The sequence below is a fragment of the Carassius carassius genome, chromosome 10 (genome assembly GCF_963082965.1).
Source record: "Carassius carassius chromosome 10, fCarCar2.1, whole genome shotgun sequence".
Classification (NCBI taxonomy): domain Eukaryota; kingdom Metazoa; phylum Chordata; class Actinopteri; order Cypriniformes; family Cyprinidae; genus Carassius; species Carassius carassius.
In genome coordinates, this window is record NC_081764.1 from 10,497,376 (window position 1) to 10,515,487 (window position 18,112).

The window sequence follows — 18,112 nt, forward strand, 5'->3', positions numbered from 1 at the left end:
ATATATATATATATATATATATATATATATATATATATATGTGTGTGTGTGTGTGTGTGTGTGTGTGTGTGTGTGCTTGTGTGTGTGTGTGTGTGTTTATACCATTGATAATTTTGTTGGTGGCAGTATACCATGGACAGTTGAATTTGTAGAAAGAACATCTAGTTAAATAGAATGAAATAGAAAAGAGTATGATCATCCAGCTGTTTTATGCAATGTTCATTGTGCCCAAAATATTACTATCATCACACACTATTCCCCAAAACAAACATGATTTTCATTCATTGCTTTCATACTGATGAGTGATTTATGCTCTTCATATCACCACAACTGTGGGCGTGTGGACATGTGCGCTCAGTGCTCTTCAGTATCGTGTTTGTGGTTGGCAGATGTATTTAGGTTTAGTTCTTGCCAAATGTACATACATATAGATCCCACAATATTTGCTACTGTATAATTTTGAGGTCTTTGTGTGTGTGTGCTTACATGTGTAGTTGGGGAAAATGGGTTCACACTCCTTTAAAGAGAGGAACTTCAAGAAGAAACACCACTGTGTTGTCTGCAGACAAGCCCTCGACAGCCATGGCATGTACTGCAGAGGTAAAACACACTTGTTTTTACTATCTATACTTTACATTGACTTCTGTTGTTTTTATACTTAGCTAATATTTGCTGATATTTCTGTCCCCAACTAGGGTAAATCTCCACCACCTGTGTGCTTTCACATGGAGCAGCATTTACTACACAGAGTCGTTCACTGACAAGCTGCGCAAAACCACGATCATATTTTGCACGTTTCTCGCAGCTTGTTAGTGAACAACAACTCTGTGTAGTAGATGCTGCTCCATGTAAAAGCGTGCAGGTGATGGAGATTAACCGCTGACTACAGAATCAGCTTTACTGACAAGATGCGCATTAAATATTGCATGCGGTTTATCGTGCAGCCCTATCTCCAACCCATTTTTAGATTTGATTTAATAAATTTTTATTATGTTTATTAAACCATTTCTTCACATTAATTGCTTTACGAAATGTAGGGACTATCCATGTTGGACTTTTGGTTCCCACATAGCCAAAATCTACCCTCCCCCCAAACACGCATAATGTGCTTCAATATTTATTAATGTAATCCACATTTTTGTCCTTACAGAGTGTAAAACAGCAGTGAATAAGAAATGTGAGGAAAAGGTAATATTCTTTCTCTAACAGCTTAAATGCAGTTACTTTTCTATGCCTTTATTATAAAGTAAAGTGGATATGGATAAACTTTGGTTAAACAGTGATTAGCTCCTGATTTGGCTTTGACCATTAAGAAAATGAAAAAAATAAATAAAATAATAATCTCATCATTCTCATCATCACTGATAAAATGTGTCCTTGTACATCACATGGATATACACTGTAACACCAGTGTTGCTACACACCTGTTCCTCTCTTTCTCTCCTTCTATTTCTTATTATTTCTCCTACTGCTGTTCTTTTAATTTTTTCACTGCACAGCAATAAAACAAACAATCAAATAAACAAACAAACAATGTTCATCAAATCCAAAAAAATGAAGGCAACCGTTTTAATCAATTAACTCCTTATTTAAGTCCTTATATTTTAAGTAAATGGCTTGCCTGAACTTAAAATGTCAAGCGTCAAAGCAATGCAGCCATAATTATTCATTCCCCAGTGCATGCTCGAAGAAAGATGAATGGCATTAGAATACAAAAACAGTGATTAAGTAAGTGATTAAGAAAAGTCCATTATGCAGTTCACTATACTAGCTATACTAGTTGGTTTGACTTAAAACAAGTATGATACTGGCTACATTAGTTAACATGCATGATGAAAATTACTTCTAAATCATTTATTAACTTAAGTTAATTTACACATTTACTAATACATTATTAAAATTAAATGTTGCATATCTTAATATTTAATGAACTTGAGCTAACATGAACTATGACAATGTTAACAAAATAATACATACAGAAACAAATGTATTGCTCATTGTTAGGTAATGCATTAACTATGGAACTTTATTGTTAAGTGTTATCCAATTCAAGTAGTTTATGCATAACTAACACCTACAATAATAAAACTACAATAATCAAGTACATATTTACAGTTTTATAAGCATCATTTAGTTGCATACTTTTTACAGTGCATGCCCTTGTTTGAGAGAGAGGGGGAGAGAGAGGAAGAGTTCTGTGGTTGCCAGAGAGTGAGAGGATCAGAAAGAGAGAGATAAAAAGAGAAGAGCACTTGTGTGTGTGTGTGCTAGGAACTCTAGAAAACTGGACTCATCTGAGAAAGGTACAGACACTTTAAGAAGTGCATCAAAGAGGGCAGGGGCAGATGTAGTGAATTGGGGGCCCCAGGCAAATATAGGACATACATTTACACACATTTACCTAGACCAACCTTGAGGTTCCTTTTTTTGTTGTGATGCTTGCTGCTGCACAATGGTGCACATTGTTGTGTCCAATGTTTCTACATTTTTTATGTACATGTTATAATGGGATTCTTTCATTTACATTTATTCATTTAGCGGACACTTTTATTATTTCTTGTTGTAGACCACATAATAACAATTGATTTAACGTTGAGATACAAGTTTTAACAAAAAAACAAAATCAATTATAAAATGATAAACCTCACAATTGAACCTTTAAACCATTTTCTAAAGAAATAGGATGAGTTTGAAGTATAAATTAGTCTGTTATTTAAAACAGATTTATGTGGGTGAATTTTCACATTGGTCTGAACAAAAACTGCAGACTGGATTACTGAAAATGCACATTCATTCTCTGCCAGTAGGAGGTGCTTTTGGAACTCAGAGTAACCTGGTAACGGCTGTAAACAAAGCAGCTCAGCTCATAAATTATACTTTATCAGGTAAAATCAAAATGAGATCAAAACTTTTCTTAAGACAATCAGTTCCCTTCAGAGGTTCAATCATATAAAAACTTGAATTAGTGACAATGAGAAAAGTGTAAAAAAAAAATATAGCCTACTGATGAGGAAAGTCCAGTGATGAGTTACCAGCATAAGCCTACGGTTTATTTGAGTCATTTTAACTTAGGGCTGTCAATCAATTAAAATGTATAATTGAGATTTATCGCATGATTGTCATGAGTTAACTTGTGAATTATCGCAATTTTATCTTATTAATACTTTTCCCCATGGTTTCACAGACAAGGCTTAAACTAGTCCTAGACTAAAATACATGTTTGAGCTCAAGGGACCTTAATTCTCAAATGAAAATATCTTGCTCTGACGTATCTTAAAAACTGTCAGTGTCATTGTTCTGTGTCAAGATGCACACCTGTAACACTTTTTTCTTAGGCATTTTTTGTAAAAGTTGCTTAGATATCTTAATTTAACTAAGGCCTATTCCTGGCTTAAGCTAAACCCCGTTTGTGAAACTTTTTTTATATCTTAAAAAAACATACTTACCATGGCATCTACATTACATTTTATATAAATTAATTTAGCTGACTTGACATTGAGGGAACTGGACTTAGACTTTATTAAACTGTTTATCAACTAAATTTCACTGCGATGTAAAAATCAGAAACAACTAGTTTTAGGACATTTTTAAGTTTACTCTTATGGACAATTGTATTAAACTTTTTTATGTAATGTCATCTTTTATTACATTCCGTAGTTCAACTTTTAAATAAAGTTTGTTTGACAAAATGGAAGTTGAATTATTTTCCAGTGTATGAGAAATGTAACATTACCGATGTTTGTGGTATTAAATATAAATAGATGCAATCCATAATATATACACTGCAGACATCCACTCCTGTCCTTCTTTTTTTACTATGTATTTTTGCTGGGGTCAAATATACTTCAAGAAAAAAAACAATGTTATTATATTAGATGATAGTGATATTTTTGTGCATGTCAGAAAAGGAAGGTTAAAGGACTTACTAAATATGTTTGATGTATTACAGTTTTAAAGCAATGTCTATAAAGTTGTACACCTGCTTTTTATTCACGTTTTATAATTCTGATCCTTCCAGCCCCCATTTCAAAACCAGATTAACATTCCTCCCAGGTAAGAGCACATTTCATGAAGCTAACTCTGAATGACAGAGAAAAGAGCAACATTATTATGTATTCTAGAAAAAGCTCACCCAAAAAGTAACAATCTGTCATCACTCACGTTCAGGTTGTTTGAAAATCATCCCGGTTAGGGTGACATTTTTTATTTGTGACCCTGGACCACAAAACCAGTCTTAAGTGGCACGGGAATATTTGTAACAATAGCCAACAATACATTGTATGGGTCAAAATTATCGATTTTTCTTTTAGGATATTACAACCCGAATTCCGGAAAAGTTGGGACGTTTTTTAAATTTGAATAAAATGAAAACTAAAAGACTTTCAAATCAAATGAGCCAATATTTTATTCACAATAGAACATAGGTAACATAGCAAATGTTTAAACTGAGAAAGTTTACAATTTTATGCACAAAATGAGCTCATTTCAATTTTGATTTCTGCTACAAGTCTCAAAATAGTTGGGACGGGGCATGTTTACCATGGTGTAGCATCTCCTTTTCTTTTCAAAACAGTTTGAAGACGTCTGGGCATTGAGGCTATGAGTTGCTGGAGTTTTGCTGTTGGAATTTGGTCCCATTCTTGCCTTATATAGATTTCCAGCTGCTGAAGAGTTCGTGGTAGTCTTTGACATATTTTTCGTTTAATGATGCGCCAAATGTTCTCTATAGGTGAAAGATCTGGACTGCAGGCAGGTCAGGTTAGCACCCGGACTCTTCTACGACGAAGCCATGCTGTTCTTATAGCTGCAGTATGTGGTTTTGCATTGTCCTGCTGAAATAAACAAGGCCTTCCCTGAAATAGACGTTGTTTGGAGGGAAGCATATGTTGCTCTAAAACCTTTATATACCTTTCAGCATTCACAGAGCCTTCCAAAACATGCAAGCTACCCATACCGTATGCACTTATGCACCCCCATACCATCAGAGATGCTGGCTTTTGAACTGAACGCTGATAACATGCTGGAAGGTCTCCCTCTTCTTTAGCCCGGAGGACACGGCGTCCGTGATTTCCAACAAGAATGTCAAATTTGGACTCGTCTGACCATAAAACACTATTCCACTTTGAAATAGTCCATTTTAAATGAGCCTTGGCCCACAGGACACGACGGCGCTTCTGGACCATGTTCACATATGGCTTCCTTTTTGCATGATAGAGTTTTAGTTGGCATCTGCTGATGGCACGGCGGATTGTGTTTACCGACAGTGGTTTCTGAAAGTATTCCTGGGCCCATTTAGTAATGTCATTGACACAATCAAGACCACGGGCATCCAATAAAGGTCTCCGGCCTTGTCCCTTACGCACAGAGATTTCTCCAGTTTCTCTGAATCTTTTGATGATGTTATGCACTGTAGATGATGAGATTTGCAAAGCCTTTGCAATTTGACGTTGAGGAACATTGTTTTTAAAGTTTTCAACAATTTTTTTACGAAGTCTTTCACAGATTGGAGAGCCTCTGCCCATCTTTACTTCTGAGAGACTCTGCTTCTCTAAGGCAAAGCTTTTATAGCTAATCATGTTACAGACCTGATATCAATTAACTTAATTAATCACTAGATGTTCTCCCAGCTGAATCTTTTCAAAACTGCTTGCTTTTTTAGCCATTTGTTGCCCCCGTGCCAACTTTTTTGAGACCTGTAGCAGGCATTAAATTTTAAATGAGCTAATTAAGTGGATAAAAGTGTAAAATTTCTCATTTTAAACATTTGCTACGTTATCTATGTTCTATTGTGAATAAAATATTGGCTCATGTGATTTGAAATTCCTTTAGTTTTCATTTTATTAAAATTTAAAAAACGTCCCAACTTTTCCGGAATTCGGGTTGTAAGTAGAGATCCAAGTTCCATTAAGATATTTTGTAAATTTCCTAGCATAAATATATCAAAACTTAATTTTTGATTAGTAATATGCATTGCTAAGAACTTAATTTAGACATTTAAAAAATGTGATTTTCTCAGTATTTTGATTATTTATTTTTTGGCACCCTCAGATTCCAGATTTTCCAATAGTCCTATCCTAACAAACAATACATCAATGGAAATCTTGTTTATTCCGCTTTCAGATGCTGTATCAATCTCAATTAAAAAAAAAAAATTGACCCTTATGACGGGGTTTGGGGTCAACGGTCACATTTCTCAAGTGTACTGCTCCTTAAATTTAGTAAATAAATAAAGTGTTTGTTGTGTGTTTCACAGTAGAGACAAAATGGAGAGTGTTATGGAAAAGTTAATGGGCAGTCATTATGACTTTGACCTGACATACATAACTGAGCATATCATCTCTGTCCTCTACCTGTCTGACCTGGAAGACCAGCGTTACAGTGCTAACCTCAAGGATGTTGTATTTCTGTTTAAAATCATTGCTGAGATCCAAAGCCATGTGAACTTGCACGTTTATGTCTCTTTTACTTCTCCTAAGCTTATAAATCTGCCAGAGAAACGTCATGACTAATCCATCTTCTTGCTGTTTTATTAAAAATAGCTTTATATGTATTATGTCATTAGCTATATTTGCAAGCAAATTAATGTAAAAGTCAATCTATGGCTTTGCTTGTTTTGATGTATGCTGCTGTTTCTGTATTTCTGGGATGACCCATTCCCTTGCATCAGGTTGAGGAGTTTGGGTGGCCTGATCTACATGCCCATCACTTAATAAAATATGTGCTGTGTGCAAAACCATGGAGAACTGGCTTAACTCTGACCCCCAGAACATGGTTGTACTGAATTGCAAAGTTGAGATCAGAAGTTATTTGATATTTAATATATAAGAGCTTAAAGTGTCTAAATGTTATCAGTCTTATTAAAGGAATAGATCATCCAAAAATTATATTCTGTCACCATTTACTTACTCTAAAGTCATTCCAAACTCATATGACTGCCTTTCTAATGAAAAAGTTTAGACTAATGTACTGTATTTTACATGCAGTTACAATCAATTGGAAATAAAGCTACAGAAAGTACTATAAAAGTGTCATAAAACTAGTAACTCTCAATTCTTCCCTCTGGTTGGCTGTTAAACTCTGTGACCAGCTAAGAGTCAGCGAGTTAGACTTAACCAAACCAGTCTGATCCAACATATAGACTTGTAAATCATGACAGAAGTTACATTTGATTTAAATTTTTGTCATAGAAAGCAAACCCCAAAAATAGTATTACTTGTTGTATATATATTTTCTTCTCTGTCTGTCTTCCTTTTTCTCTACCTGTCACTTTAAAAAGAAAAGGAGTGATTGTGGCAGCTTACATGTACCACTCACACACACACACACACACAATGTTTTAATTTTAAAATGTGTTGAAGTGATAGTTGAAGCAAAAATGAAATCATAATTTATTCACCCTAATGACGTTCCGAATCTGTACGACTTGCTTCATTCATACAGGTTTGGAATGACAAGGGAGTGAGAAAAGAATGACATAATTTTTGGGTGTACTATCCCTTTAAAGTGACGTGACATTCAGCCAAGTATGGTGACCCATACTCAGAATTTGTGCTCTGCATTTAACCCATCCGAAGTGCACACACACAGAGCAGTGAACACACACACACACTGTGAACACACACTCGGAGCAGTGGGCAGCCATTTATGCTGCAGCGCCCGGGGAGCAGTTGGGGGTTCGATGCCTTGCTCAAGGACACCTAAGTCGTGGTATTGAAGGTGGAGAGAGAACTGTACATGCACTCCCCCCACCCACAATTCCTGCCAGCCCAGGACTCAAACTCACAACCTTTCAATTGGGAGTCCGACTCTCTAACCATTAGGCCACGACTTCCCAATAGGCTTTCACTGTGTTTCCTCATATTATCCATTCCATTTTTCAGGTAACTCTCCCTTTCTGAAAATTTATCAGTCATTGCAGCTGGTCTATTCTTCAGGCAAATTGTAAGTGGGTCTGTTTTATCAGTCTCATTAAGTTTGAGATGTTTTTCAGAGCTGTGACATGATCACTGCGAGTGGTCTGATATATTGACCTGTGGTGCATGCTCAACCCTGCAAAAGTAAACATTTTGTTGGTTTAATCTGCTCAAAGCTGATTTAAGATGATAAGTTCTGGCTAAAATGGTGTAGTTAGTCTCTCAGCCATGACATGTTGGTTTAGCTGGTCAACAAGCTGGTCTTCCAGAATGCCCAGCTAAAAAGTGTCCAAAGTCTATCTAAATCAAGCTAAAAGACCTGCCTGACCAGCTCTGGCTTGCAGTGTATCCAAATTACATTTCCCCTCTCTTCTTTTCATCATGTCTTGTCCTTTCTTGACTGTACTATAAAAAAAACTGAGGTGTCATACTTTGCCAACTGATTTTGTTTGTGTTACAGTGATATTCAGGGCCCTAACAGTAAGACACTGTGTGTGAATATTGAACCAGCTTTACTGCTGAAGGGAGACATCCTGGTAAGAACACTCATACATTTCACAAGGATACATTCTTGTTATATTTGACTCTCCTATAACCTCTTCACTAGCCATTCCTTTGAAGGGAGAAAATATTTTAAAATACATTTTGAAATAAACATCATCACATGGTTGGTGATGGTTCACCCCAAAATTCTGTCATAATATACTCACCCTCAGTGTTGGGGTAGTTACTCAAAAAATGTAATTAGTTACTAGTTACTTCTGTAAATTGTAATGAGATTACTTTACTAGTTACTGCATTTGAAAAGTAACTTCACTACTTATTACTTTACTTTCCTTTTTTTCAGGGCCCTATAAAATCTGTTTAATGAATAATTGTATTAAACAAAAAGCATGTCTAATTAATTTAAATCATAACACTTATACATTTTCACATCAAATTATTAAATGTTTAACAAAAATTACATGTTTAGGGCCCTATGAAATGTTTTATTTTTTTCTTCACCATATGTTTTATTTTTTTTAGCATGTGTAATTATTTAAATGCGTAAAAACAATTTCATTTATTAAATTTTTCTTAAAATAGCCTTATGAAATGTTTTTTTTCCCCTCAGAAATTCTGTTGTGTATTTACATTTTTCTGATTATCAAATGAAGGCATAAAACATTCATTTAGATTTTCTTTTAAAGATAAATTGCATTTCTTTTTTCTTCTTCTGAAAAATATATTTTCAATCTGAGTATGAACAATAAACACAAACTATGCAGCATATAGTAAAAACAATTGCACAAATTGTCTTCAACAATACAGTGCAAAAACAGTGCAAATGATTCAGAAACTACATACAAAATGAGTGAGAAATATTCAGAGTGCAACAGAAAAAATAGTGCAACTATCTTTATGAACTGTATAATTATATAATGATTTACTTAGTATACATAATTTACATACTATAAATGATCGATCCGTTGGCTGTAATCTGTGTCAGAATCGATTTTACCGGGACATCGCCTAACGACCCAAGACATAAATTGCAATGCTTTATCAGATATGTACCACTGTTTCATCCTTGTTTTTGGTTTGTTTTATGTCAAAGTACTCTGTCGAGTGTTTTTTGTGCTTTTTCGGAGAGTTTTCTCCTGCAAATGTGTTATTGTGTGTTTGTATTCATGCACTCACGACAGACTTTACTTCCACTTTGTTTTCGTTCATTTTCCAAAGCAATATGTTAAGTAGTAGTTCAAAAGACTACTTATTGGTTTAATATGGGAGAGTTTGAACCAATCTGGGCACGGGGGTGGGACTAAGCGTCTACAATCATTTCTGTTTGGCTCAGAGGAATGAAAGCATTGGTTTCTTCTGACGAATCAATGTTGTCAAAATGCGATGACGTAATCACGTACACTACGGCACCTCTGAATATCCATAATGAGATAAATAGGATATCTTCGAAATCACTTTTTAAAGCATTCAGATTGGATTAGCAGTTCAAAAGTTATTAAACTAAAGAATAACAGTTATTTTTAGCCAATCAAGCATTATCGGGAAACCCGGCCCAGAACTTTACATACAGGCAAACATGTCATGTGTAACGCAGGAAAGCGCGTTCCTGTAGTCTAGTAAAGTAGTGTAGTTACCAATATTATTAGTGTAATGCGTTACTTTACTTCGTTACCCAAAAAAGTTATATAGTTACTGTAATCCGTTACTTTGTAACTCGTTACCCCCAACACTGCTCACCCTCTTGTCGTTACAAACCCATAAGCCTTTAGTTAATCTATGAAACACATTTTTAAAGGTCCCATTTTTCATGCTTTTTTGAAGCTTTGATTGTGTTTACAGTGTGCTATATAACATGTGTTCATGTTTCGCGTGTAAAAAAAACACCGTATTTTTCACACAATTCACCTATCTGTATACCGATGTTTTCACTGTCATAAAAACGGGCTGATGACCTCCTTGTTCTATAAAGTTCCTCCTTCAGAAATACGTAACGAGTTCTGATTGTGCCAGCGGTTCCTGTGTTGTGATTCGACAGCAGCTTAGAGCACGCTGTCCTCCTGGAAACGCAATTGGGCTAGTTTTGGAGTAGTTATGAGTAGCAAGTAGGCAGGATTTGTTTTGAAAACCCGGCAATCCTGATCTGAACCATAGACTGTAAAAGAACGCACGTGCTGGAGATGTACTTATAATCACAGGAGCATTTTTACTGACGAGATGCGCATGAAAATCGCATTAGATTTTTTTGCACAGCCCTAACATCTAGTTAACAAACCTAAACAGCGTTGCCCTTTGTGTAATAAGTTACAGAAACTGTTAAACACACCAACTTAAATTATAAAATACACTTACCGGTTGTGGTCCATAAACAACGCCTTCTCCAGACAAAGAGGGAACTGCGCCATCTTTCAGGAATAATCTTTGTGCGAATCCAGCATTAAAGTGATTGAGATTGAGGAAGCTCGCTGTACTCAGCAAAATGTGCTGCACATAGTTTTACATGTGGATTATAATTTTTGAGAACCGAGTTAAACATAAATTGTAACCATTAATCTCCAAGTACAGCGTCCCTGGGAAGCCCAAACAAAGGTGATTGGACTCCGAGATGAAAATAACAGCGTTTCACAACATGGCGACAAACACAAATGCAACTCTTCCTCTTCTCCGTCGGAGCGCAACAAGGCCACGCCCCCTTTTTTGTGTATTCATGTGGGCGGAGGTTAGTCAAAAAACTGTTTTAGTGATGCCATTACTGCAGGAACTAGAAGGATGTAGTCCAAACAGGTCGTTTTTTATAGGCAAATTCTGTTAAATATCTTGCTTGGCATTGAACTTTGAGCTTTAGAATTTTACAGATATTATTTATACTCTAACAACAACATTACACACTAACTAAAGTTTAAAACATGGGATCACGAAGAACGAGACCTTTAAGGAAATCCAGGAGAAACCCAGGTTTCTGTCCCTCCTAAAATTTAGAAGACCCAAAAGGTCTTAAAGGTGCCATATTTTTTTCCAAGCCTCGTGTAAAGATATGATCACTTTACGTGATGAACAGATTGAATTTAGCCTGTTATTCTTATGTAAACAAACAAGCATGGTAGACAGGTCAGATGTACTCATTGGTTCTCTTGCATGAAGCACACACATTTTGGCTGTGATTTGCTCTTTGCATGTATGTATGTTGATCATAGATGTGAACAAAAGCCCACATTAAATCTGGTCATCATATAAAATGACTGTATCTCTTCATAAGGCTTGGATTTAATCACTTGATTCATATGGATTTGTTTTATGATGCTATATAACCTTTTTGGATCTTTTATGTTTTGGTTACCTTGACTTTCAATGGAGAGACAGAAATTAAAATTCATTCAAAATATGTTTGTGTTTCAAGGATTAACTGAAGACTTATGGGTTTGTAATGATATAAAGGTGTTTAAATGATGGCAGAATTTTCATTTTGGGGTGAATCTCTTAATAAAAAGGGTGAAAAGCTCAAGCCGTATGTCTGGATAAGAATATCATAGACACTTGGGCCATTAAACACCTAGCAACCAACTAGAACACCCTCTCATCTGCACAGCAACACTTTTATAACTTTACTTTTTTACCACAAAAGCACCACATTTTCTTCAGTAAAATAGTTCTTCTACTGTCTGTCTTTAGGTGAAGTGTTAACACCGTGTCTAAGAGAGAATGTGTGCTCAGAGTCCAGTTTCACACAAGTAGTGTTCATGGGTCTCAGCTTGATTTTGGCAAAGGAGAACTTGACCATGCTTACACAGGAAAACCTACCAGCACTGCTTGTTTGACTGCCTTCTCCATTGCCTCAGCTTGTTACAAAGCAGAGGAATAAAGTGTGTTTTCTGTGTTATGACTCGTTTTTTTCCGTGTTTGTGTATAGATGACCGTTTCCCTGCAGACGCCACAGTGGAGTTGCTGTTTTCTTCTGGTCCACAAAAGAGAGGTACACATCTATCAAATGCACTTTTTCATCCCTTCATTTATTAGCTCTGTCTTAATGTTATATGTGTGTTTTGTGTGTCTTTTGAGGTGGAGAGGTGCAGGGAAATGAGCCGGGAGTATCTGTGTATTATGGCACCGCAGATCCTATTGTCTGCTTGGACTCGTATGAGAACTTTAACATTCAACATGAGGATATTGTGGAGGGTATGTGCTCCCAGTCTAGCCCAGAACTTAATGTATCCTTGCTGAATAATTAATTAATCTCGATTTCCTTTAAAAAAAAAAAATCTTACTGACCCCATATTTTTTAATGATAAATGAACTAATAAAACAATTTATATAATGTATCTGAGTCAAAACCTAGTGATGCACAAACATATTTAATTGGGTTAAAATTCCCACACTCATTCATTCTTTGACCCAGAGCTGACCAACCCTCATGCATTTGCACAAACGCTCTATCCCAACCACCACACACTTCCCTGCAGCCACACTGCCCCACTGCCAGTCCAAGATTCCTGTGTATCCCAGCCGGATCTTTTATGGGAGAGAGGCTGATATCTGCACCATCCCTGCCCAGAAATCAGGCACATGTACTCATATCCCACTCATGAAACCCACCTTCATTCACCACTTTCCCACTCACAGTCCTCCCATTCCCACACACTTCCTGCACAGACATGTGCATTCTACTCTGGGGAGGAATGTCCTGTGTTACATTGCTCTGCCCTACCTCTGGGCCACACCAACATCCCTTCTTCTATGTCTCCTACTCAGTCACTGCTCTCCAGTCCATACCGAGAATTACGTTAAAATAAAACTCCGCCAACATTGTGCTCCTGCAGACACTTTTCTCGCTTAATAGTTAACGATGGCCTCCATTATTTACAAGGCAGAGAAATAGAAGCTCTCCATTGGTCTAGAGAGACAGAGTTTGGGATTAGGAGGCAGGGGCCTGTGTACTGGAGGAATGAAAGGGTGGAGTCTCATTGGGAAGGAGCTCAAGAGACCAGATATTAGCGGTGCAAAATAGCAATGTTACCAGTAATGTTATCACACAGACATTGCCACGCTGTACCAAAACAAGACCAAGCTATATATGTTACAGACACCCAACCCGAACATATTACCCCAATCAGTCCATATCCCATCCCCCAAAGCAGTGGCTAACACAGCCCTCGCCCACCCTGTCCTTGCTCTCCACAACCATTTAGAGATAGTCCTGGATACGTCTCCTTCAGTCATTCCCTAAACTTTTCCCCCATTGCTCTCACTCCATCTCCAAAATGAGCCAGTCACAACAACATTTCACCTGAAGAGAATCAGCATTTCAAGCTGTTTGATGCAACTCAGCGGGTGTTGCACTCCATCAGTCCATAAGTGCATCCCTTAAAAAAAAAAGTGCCTCACACAGCTCCTGGGGGTGAACAATGGCCTTCTGTAGCGAATCGATGTGTTTTTGTTAGAAAAATATCCATATTCAAAATGTAATAATCACTTTAATCTAGCTTGTGCGCACTGTTGTAAAACGGAAGCAGTTCTGGGGGAATGATGTATGATGAATGTATATACACTACTGTTAAAAGATTTGAGGTTGATGAAAAAAAAAAAAAAAAAAAAATATATATATATATATATATATATATATATGTACATGAAAATGTCAACGTCTTTTCTTTCATATTTGATTAATTGAATGCATTCTTGCTAAACAAAAAAAAGGGAATAAAAAAGTTTGATGATAAAACTAGTGTTATATTCAATATTCCTCATTAAAAATAATCAATGTCCTCTTTCTCCCTCTAATATTCTTTATTACTCTCTCTTTCTCATTGTCAGCTTGTAATGTTCTCTACCTAAACTCAGTGGAAACAGAATCTTTGACTGGCACTCAAGCCATCTCCAAGGCAACCAAGTGCACCTTGACCCAGGACCCTCACCAAGCAAAACAGTATATATTGTAACACAGCTTTATTACTATCAATCCTCAAGCATATTTTTAGCATCTTCCTTCAAATATGAGATTAATGTTTCCTATTTTAGACATTCAAGTAAACGACAGGCCTTTATGTCTCATATCTAAGACATTAATCAGAGACAGCAGTGCAGATCCACTGGATCAAAGGTACAATTTAGGATTGAATCATTAGGAAATACAACTCCAATCTACAACATATCTCATATATAATGTAATTTGCTTCAATGCAAAAGAAGCCAAGCCAACATGCATTTCTTTGAATGTTGTCTAGTGAACATGTCTAGAGGTTTAAGTTGGCCTCTCATGCTGATCTAAAACTGTCAATGTGCTATTATTATAATTTTTTTTGTGTGCTCTCCTGCTCTTTTTTTTGCTTGCCTCTTATTTGCTTTGCTTGTACATGTTGCTTAGCCACTGTGTGTGTGTGTGTGTGTGTGTGTGTGTGTCAGGTAGATTGATGATGATAACACTTCTCGCAAGTACTTATATACATCTATTCTCTTTTGGTGTAGCTTTTCTTGTGCCTTCTGGATTTTTATTCCCAAATGAGTACATTTAGAAATGAGACAAGTGCATTTCTTTCTATGCCACTGAGACTAACAAAGTGAAATGAAATAAATTATTAAAATGGTTATTTTACTGAATAATCTCTCATGGACTCTGATATATACTTGTTTTCTATAGGATGTTCGGATTTGTTGCACGGCGCATTGGAAACATGTGTCTCCTGTTTGCAGAGCTGGACCCAAAGCAGCCAGCCACAGCCATTGTGAACTTCATCGATAAAGTCATGCTGGGACCTCAACAGCTGCGAAAATGAACACAGTATAGGAGAGATGGAGAATAACAAAACAGAGAGAGCAAAGGTCAAGATGGTATCGCAATGGATATTGTCACGTTTATATACAGAATGAGAGTGTTTCTCATCAGGATACCCAAAACTAAGTATGCAAGCTTCGTCTTTTTCTGTCATGTTCACATATAGTGTAAATCAGTGAGATTAGGTCATGTTGAAATTGAGTGCATTATGAAGTGATTTCAAATCATATGCCTTTTTATTAAATGAAAATGAAATGAGAAAAACAACAACGGGATATTCCTGGTAAAGTATATCTAATGAATAAATAAATGAGAGAAGGTTTTCAACTTTTGCTTGAGAAAATAGGCCTCTTTTATACTACCACTCAGGATGCTCTATGACTGTTATTGTGTTGTTCTGTTTTTATTTTCATAGATTTTGTGCAACTGATGTGTTTTTAAATTCATATTTTTGGGCTTTTAAAATAAAATATTACTAAAATATGAAAAACAAAAATGCCTGGACTGTCCTTTATCCCTTGAAAAATATCAGATTTGCAGTAAAAATGTGCTTAGAGGTTGGTTTTGTCTTGAGGTTTAAGGGATCAGGTTTATTAAAATTACACTAATATATATTAATACACTGATCTGTAACATCACACACCAAAACACTGAGATAACTTGAATTCAAATGTATAAAACTAAGGTCTATAGATTCAGGTGCTACGTTTGTTAATCATGTCATGCTGCACTCTTTTTATGTTAAGTACTGACAAGATCAGCACTGCTAGTCTTTGCTTGTTGCCAGTTAAGCATAGTTTGGTTAGGTGTGGCTTACAATCCCACATTTGACCTTTTCAGTTAAGCCATTTAATTATGCTTAATAGAATGTATCACCTATTACCATCAGATTGTAATGAAAATAGAACTTACATGTACACTGCACTGTGTAGATATTATATTATATTTATATTTTATTGTGTAATTATTGTGAATAGTCACCAAGACCTGGTATTAGAGTAAAAAAATAAAAATAATAATTTTACAATTAATCACTGTAAAAGACATGGACTAAAACAAATGATTTAATATTTACACATTCTTATTGTGTTTTAAAAAAAAAAAAAAAAAAAGTGAAGTGACATTCAGCCAAGTATGGTGACCCATACTCAGAATTTGTGCTCTGCATTTAACCCATCCGAAATGCACAGACACAGAGCAGTGAACACACACACACACACTGTGAGCACACACCCAGAGCAGTGGGCAGCCATTTATGCTGCGGCGCCCGGGGAGCAGTTGGGGGTTCGATGCCTTGCTCAAGGGCACCTAAGTCATGGTATTGAAGGTGGAGAGAGAACTGTACATGCACTCCCCCCACCCACAATTCCTGCCGGCCCGGGACTCGAACTCACAACCTTTCGATTGGGAGTCCGACTCTCTAACCATTAGGCCACGACTTCCCCAAATGCATGTTGCATGTTTACAAACAAAAATGGCCATAGATAGTTGATAGGCATCAACGATCTCGGGGGATACTTTTATTGTGTGTAGCATCGTGTAAGATATTATCATTGAGTTTGTTTTACTGTCACCTATTTTTATGATTTTACCATAACCAGCTATCAAATATAAAAATCAGCCCACCCTTTCTACTCAATATGAAATATGAGTGTACTCACTTCTTATAGACACTCATTGTTTGTTTTGTTAACACAAACAAGCTGAATTTGCAGGATTTCACGGAAGTACATCACTGATGCCTTGTCCTAATTCAACAGAACATTGCAATTTTTTTTCTTAATCTTTTTGGTTGGCTTTTTCTGCATTTTCAAAAGGACGAGGTCCCACCGAGATTTGAACTCGGATCGCTGGATTCAAAGTCCAGAGTGCTAACCATTACACCATGGGACCGCGCTGCCGCGAGCAGCAACATGAAGAGGAATTAATCACTGAACATGTGGCCTGAACTTTAATCTTGTATGTATCGTATGTTATTGTTCTTTAAATTAAACTGCGCGTATGTGTATGTTTAGGGTAAAAATGCGATACTTCTTCGGATATATATAGTGCTTCGCTAGATAAATTATCTTATAATCAGTGTCAGATCCCAGCAAACCAACAGTATTTTAGTAATTTTATATTAAATATAACCTTCTTACTTTATTGTTTGTCGAATTGTATCAGCCTATATTTATTTTGTTTATTTACACTATTGCTAATGTGTCTTTTATATCATATTTAAGTTAACGTAGTTTAACCTTCTGCTGTCAGTTCCTCAGACAGACTGAAGACAAATCTCGCACGCACTCAGTCTCCGCTGCTGAAACAGGCTTTTAAAAATCGTATTATTTAATTATTTATATTATTCTACCGAGAAATAGACACATCAGATTGTTACAAAACTATACGCTCCTTTTATTAGCCTCAAATCTTACCAAAACATGACTTCCGTGCACGAACAATCCAAAATGTTTACTGATTAAGTATTCATTTCATCGTGACAAAAACATCTGCAAGAAATATAGCAGATTCTTTAAGATTTACAAGAGTGAAAGAGTGATCGGTCTGTAAAACGTCTTTATTTATTTTTTTCCAGGAAATCAAATGCTTTTTCCTTGTGACATTTTCGTTCCGAGTAAAGAAGCAAGAAGAGTGTTTTCTCCGATTTCCCTTTTTGGCTGATCTAAAATAATGATAATAATAATAATAACAACAAAATAATAGATATTTTCATTACTAAATAAGGGTCAGCAGACTAAAAATCCACCCAATTTAATCTAAATTTACACAACCCTTAATTTACGTTTAGTATTCATCTAAATGCTAACTATATGAATGCCACAAACTGCCGTATATTTTGCACAACAGCAAAACATACAGTATTAATACTGTAGTAATAATATTGCTGTTTACAGAGTGTATTGCTGATTATGTTTTATTGTATATAGCT

At 36.1% G+C, this 18,112-nt stretch overlaps 1 protein-coding gene and 1 non-coding gene across 2 annotated transcripts; one reads left to right on the top strand and one right to left on the bottom strand.

Annotated features, from left to right (window-relative positions):
• The first annotated feature begins 503 nt into the window (after positions 1 to 503).
• Positions 504 to 15,181, top strand: LOC132152294 (tensin-1-like). The gene is made up of 9 exons (XM_059561095.1): positions 504 to 600; positions 7,881 to 7,941; positions 8,374 to 8,449; positions 11,523 to 11,539; positions 12,090 to 12,194; positions 12,314 to 12,384; positions 12,471 to 12,587; positions 14,223 to 14,334; positions 15,046 to 15,181. Exons 1-9 carry the CDS (start codon positions 504 to 506, stop codon positions 15,179 to 15,181), a joined length of 792 nt encoding a protein of 263 aa, XP_059417078.1.
• A 1,820-nt stretch (positions 15,182 to 17,001) lies between these two features.
• Positions 17,002 to 17,073, bottom strand: trnaq-uug (transfer RNA glutamine (anticodon UUG)). Its single transcript has one exon. It is a non-coding gene; the product is annotated as a tRNA-Gln (tRNA).
• Between the last annotated feature and the right edge of the window lie 1,039 nt (positions 17,074 to 18,112).

Excerpts from the sequence above, each read along its gene's own strand:
- LOC132152294 (XM_059561095.1), top strand. The coding sequence starts at position 504 with ATGGGTTCACACTCCTTTAAAGAGAGGAACTTCAAGAAGAAACACCAC. Across the intron at positions 12,385-12,470 it reads TTCTGGTCCACAAAAGAGAG|GTGGAGAGGTGCAGGGAAAT; the intron begins GTACACATCTAT and ends GTGTCTTTTGAG. Across the intron at positions 14,335-15,045 it reads GACCCTCACCAAGCAAAACA|GATGTTCGGATTTGTTGCAC; the intron begins GTATATATTGTA and ends TGTTTTCTATAG.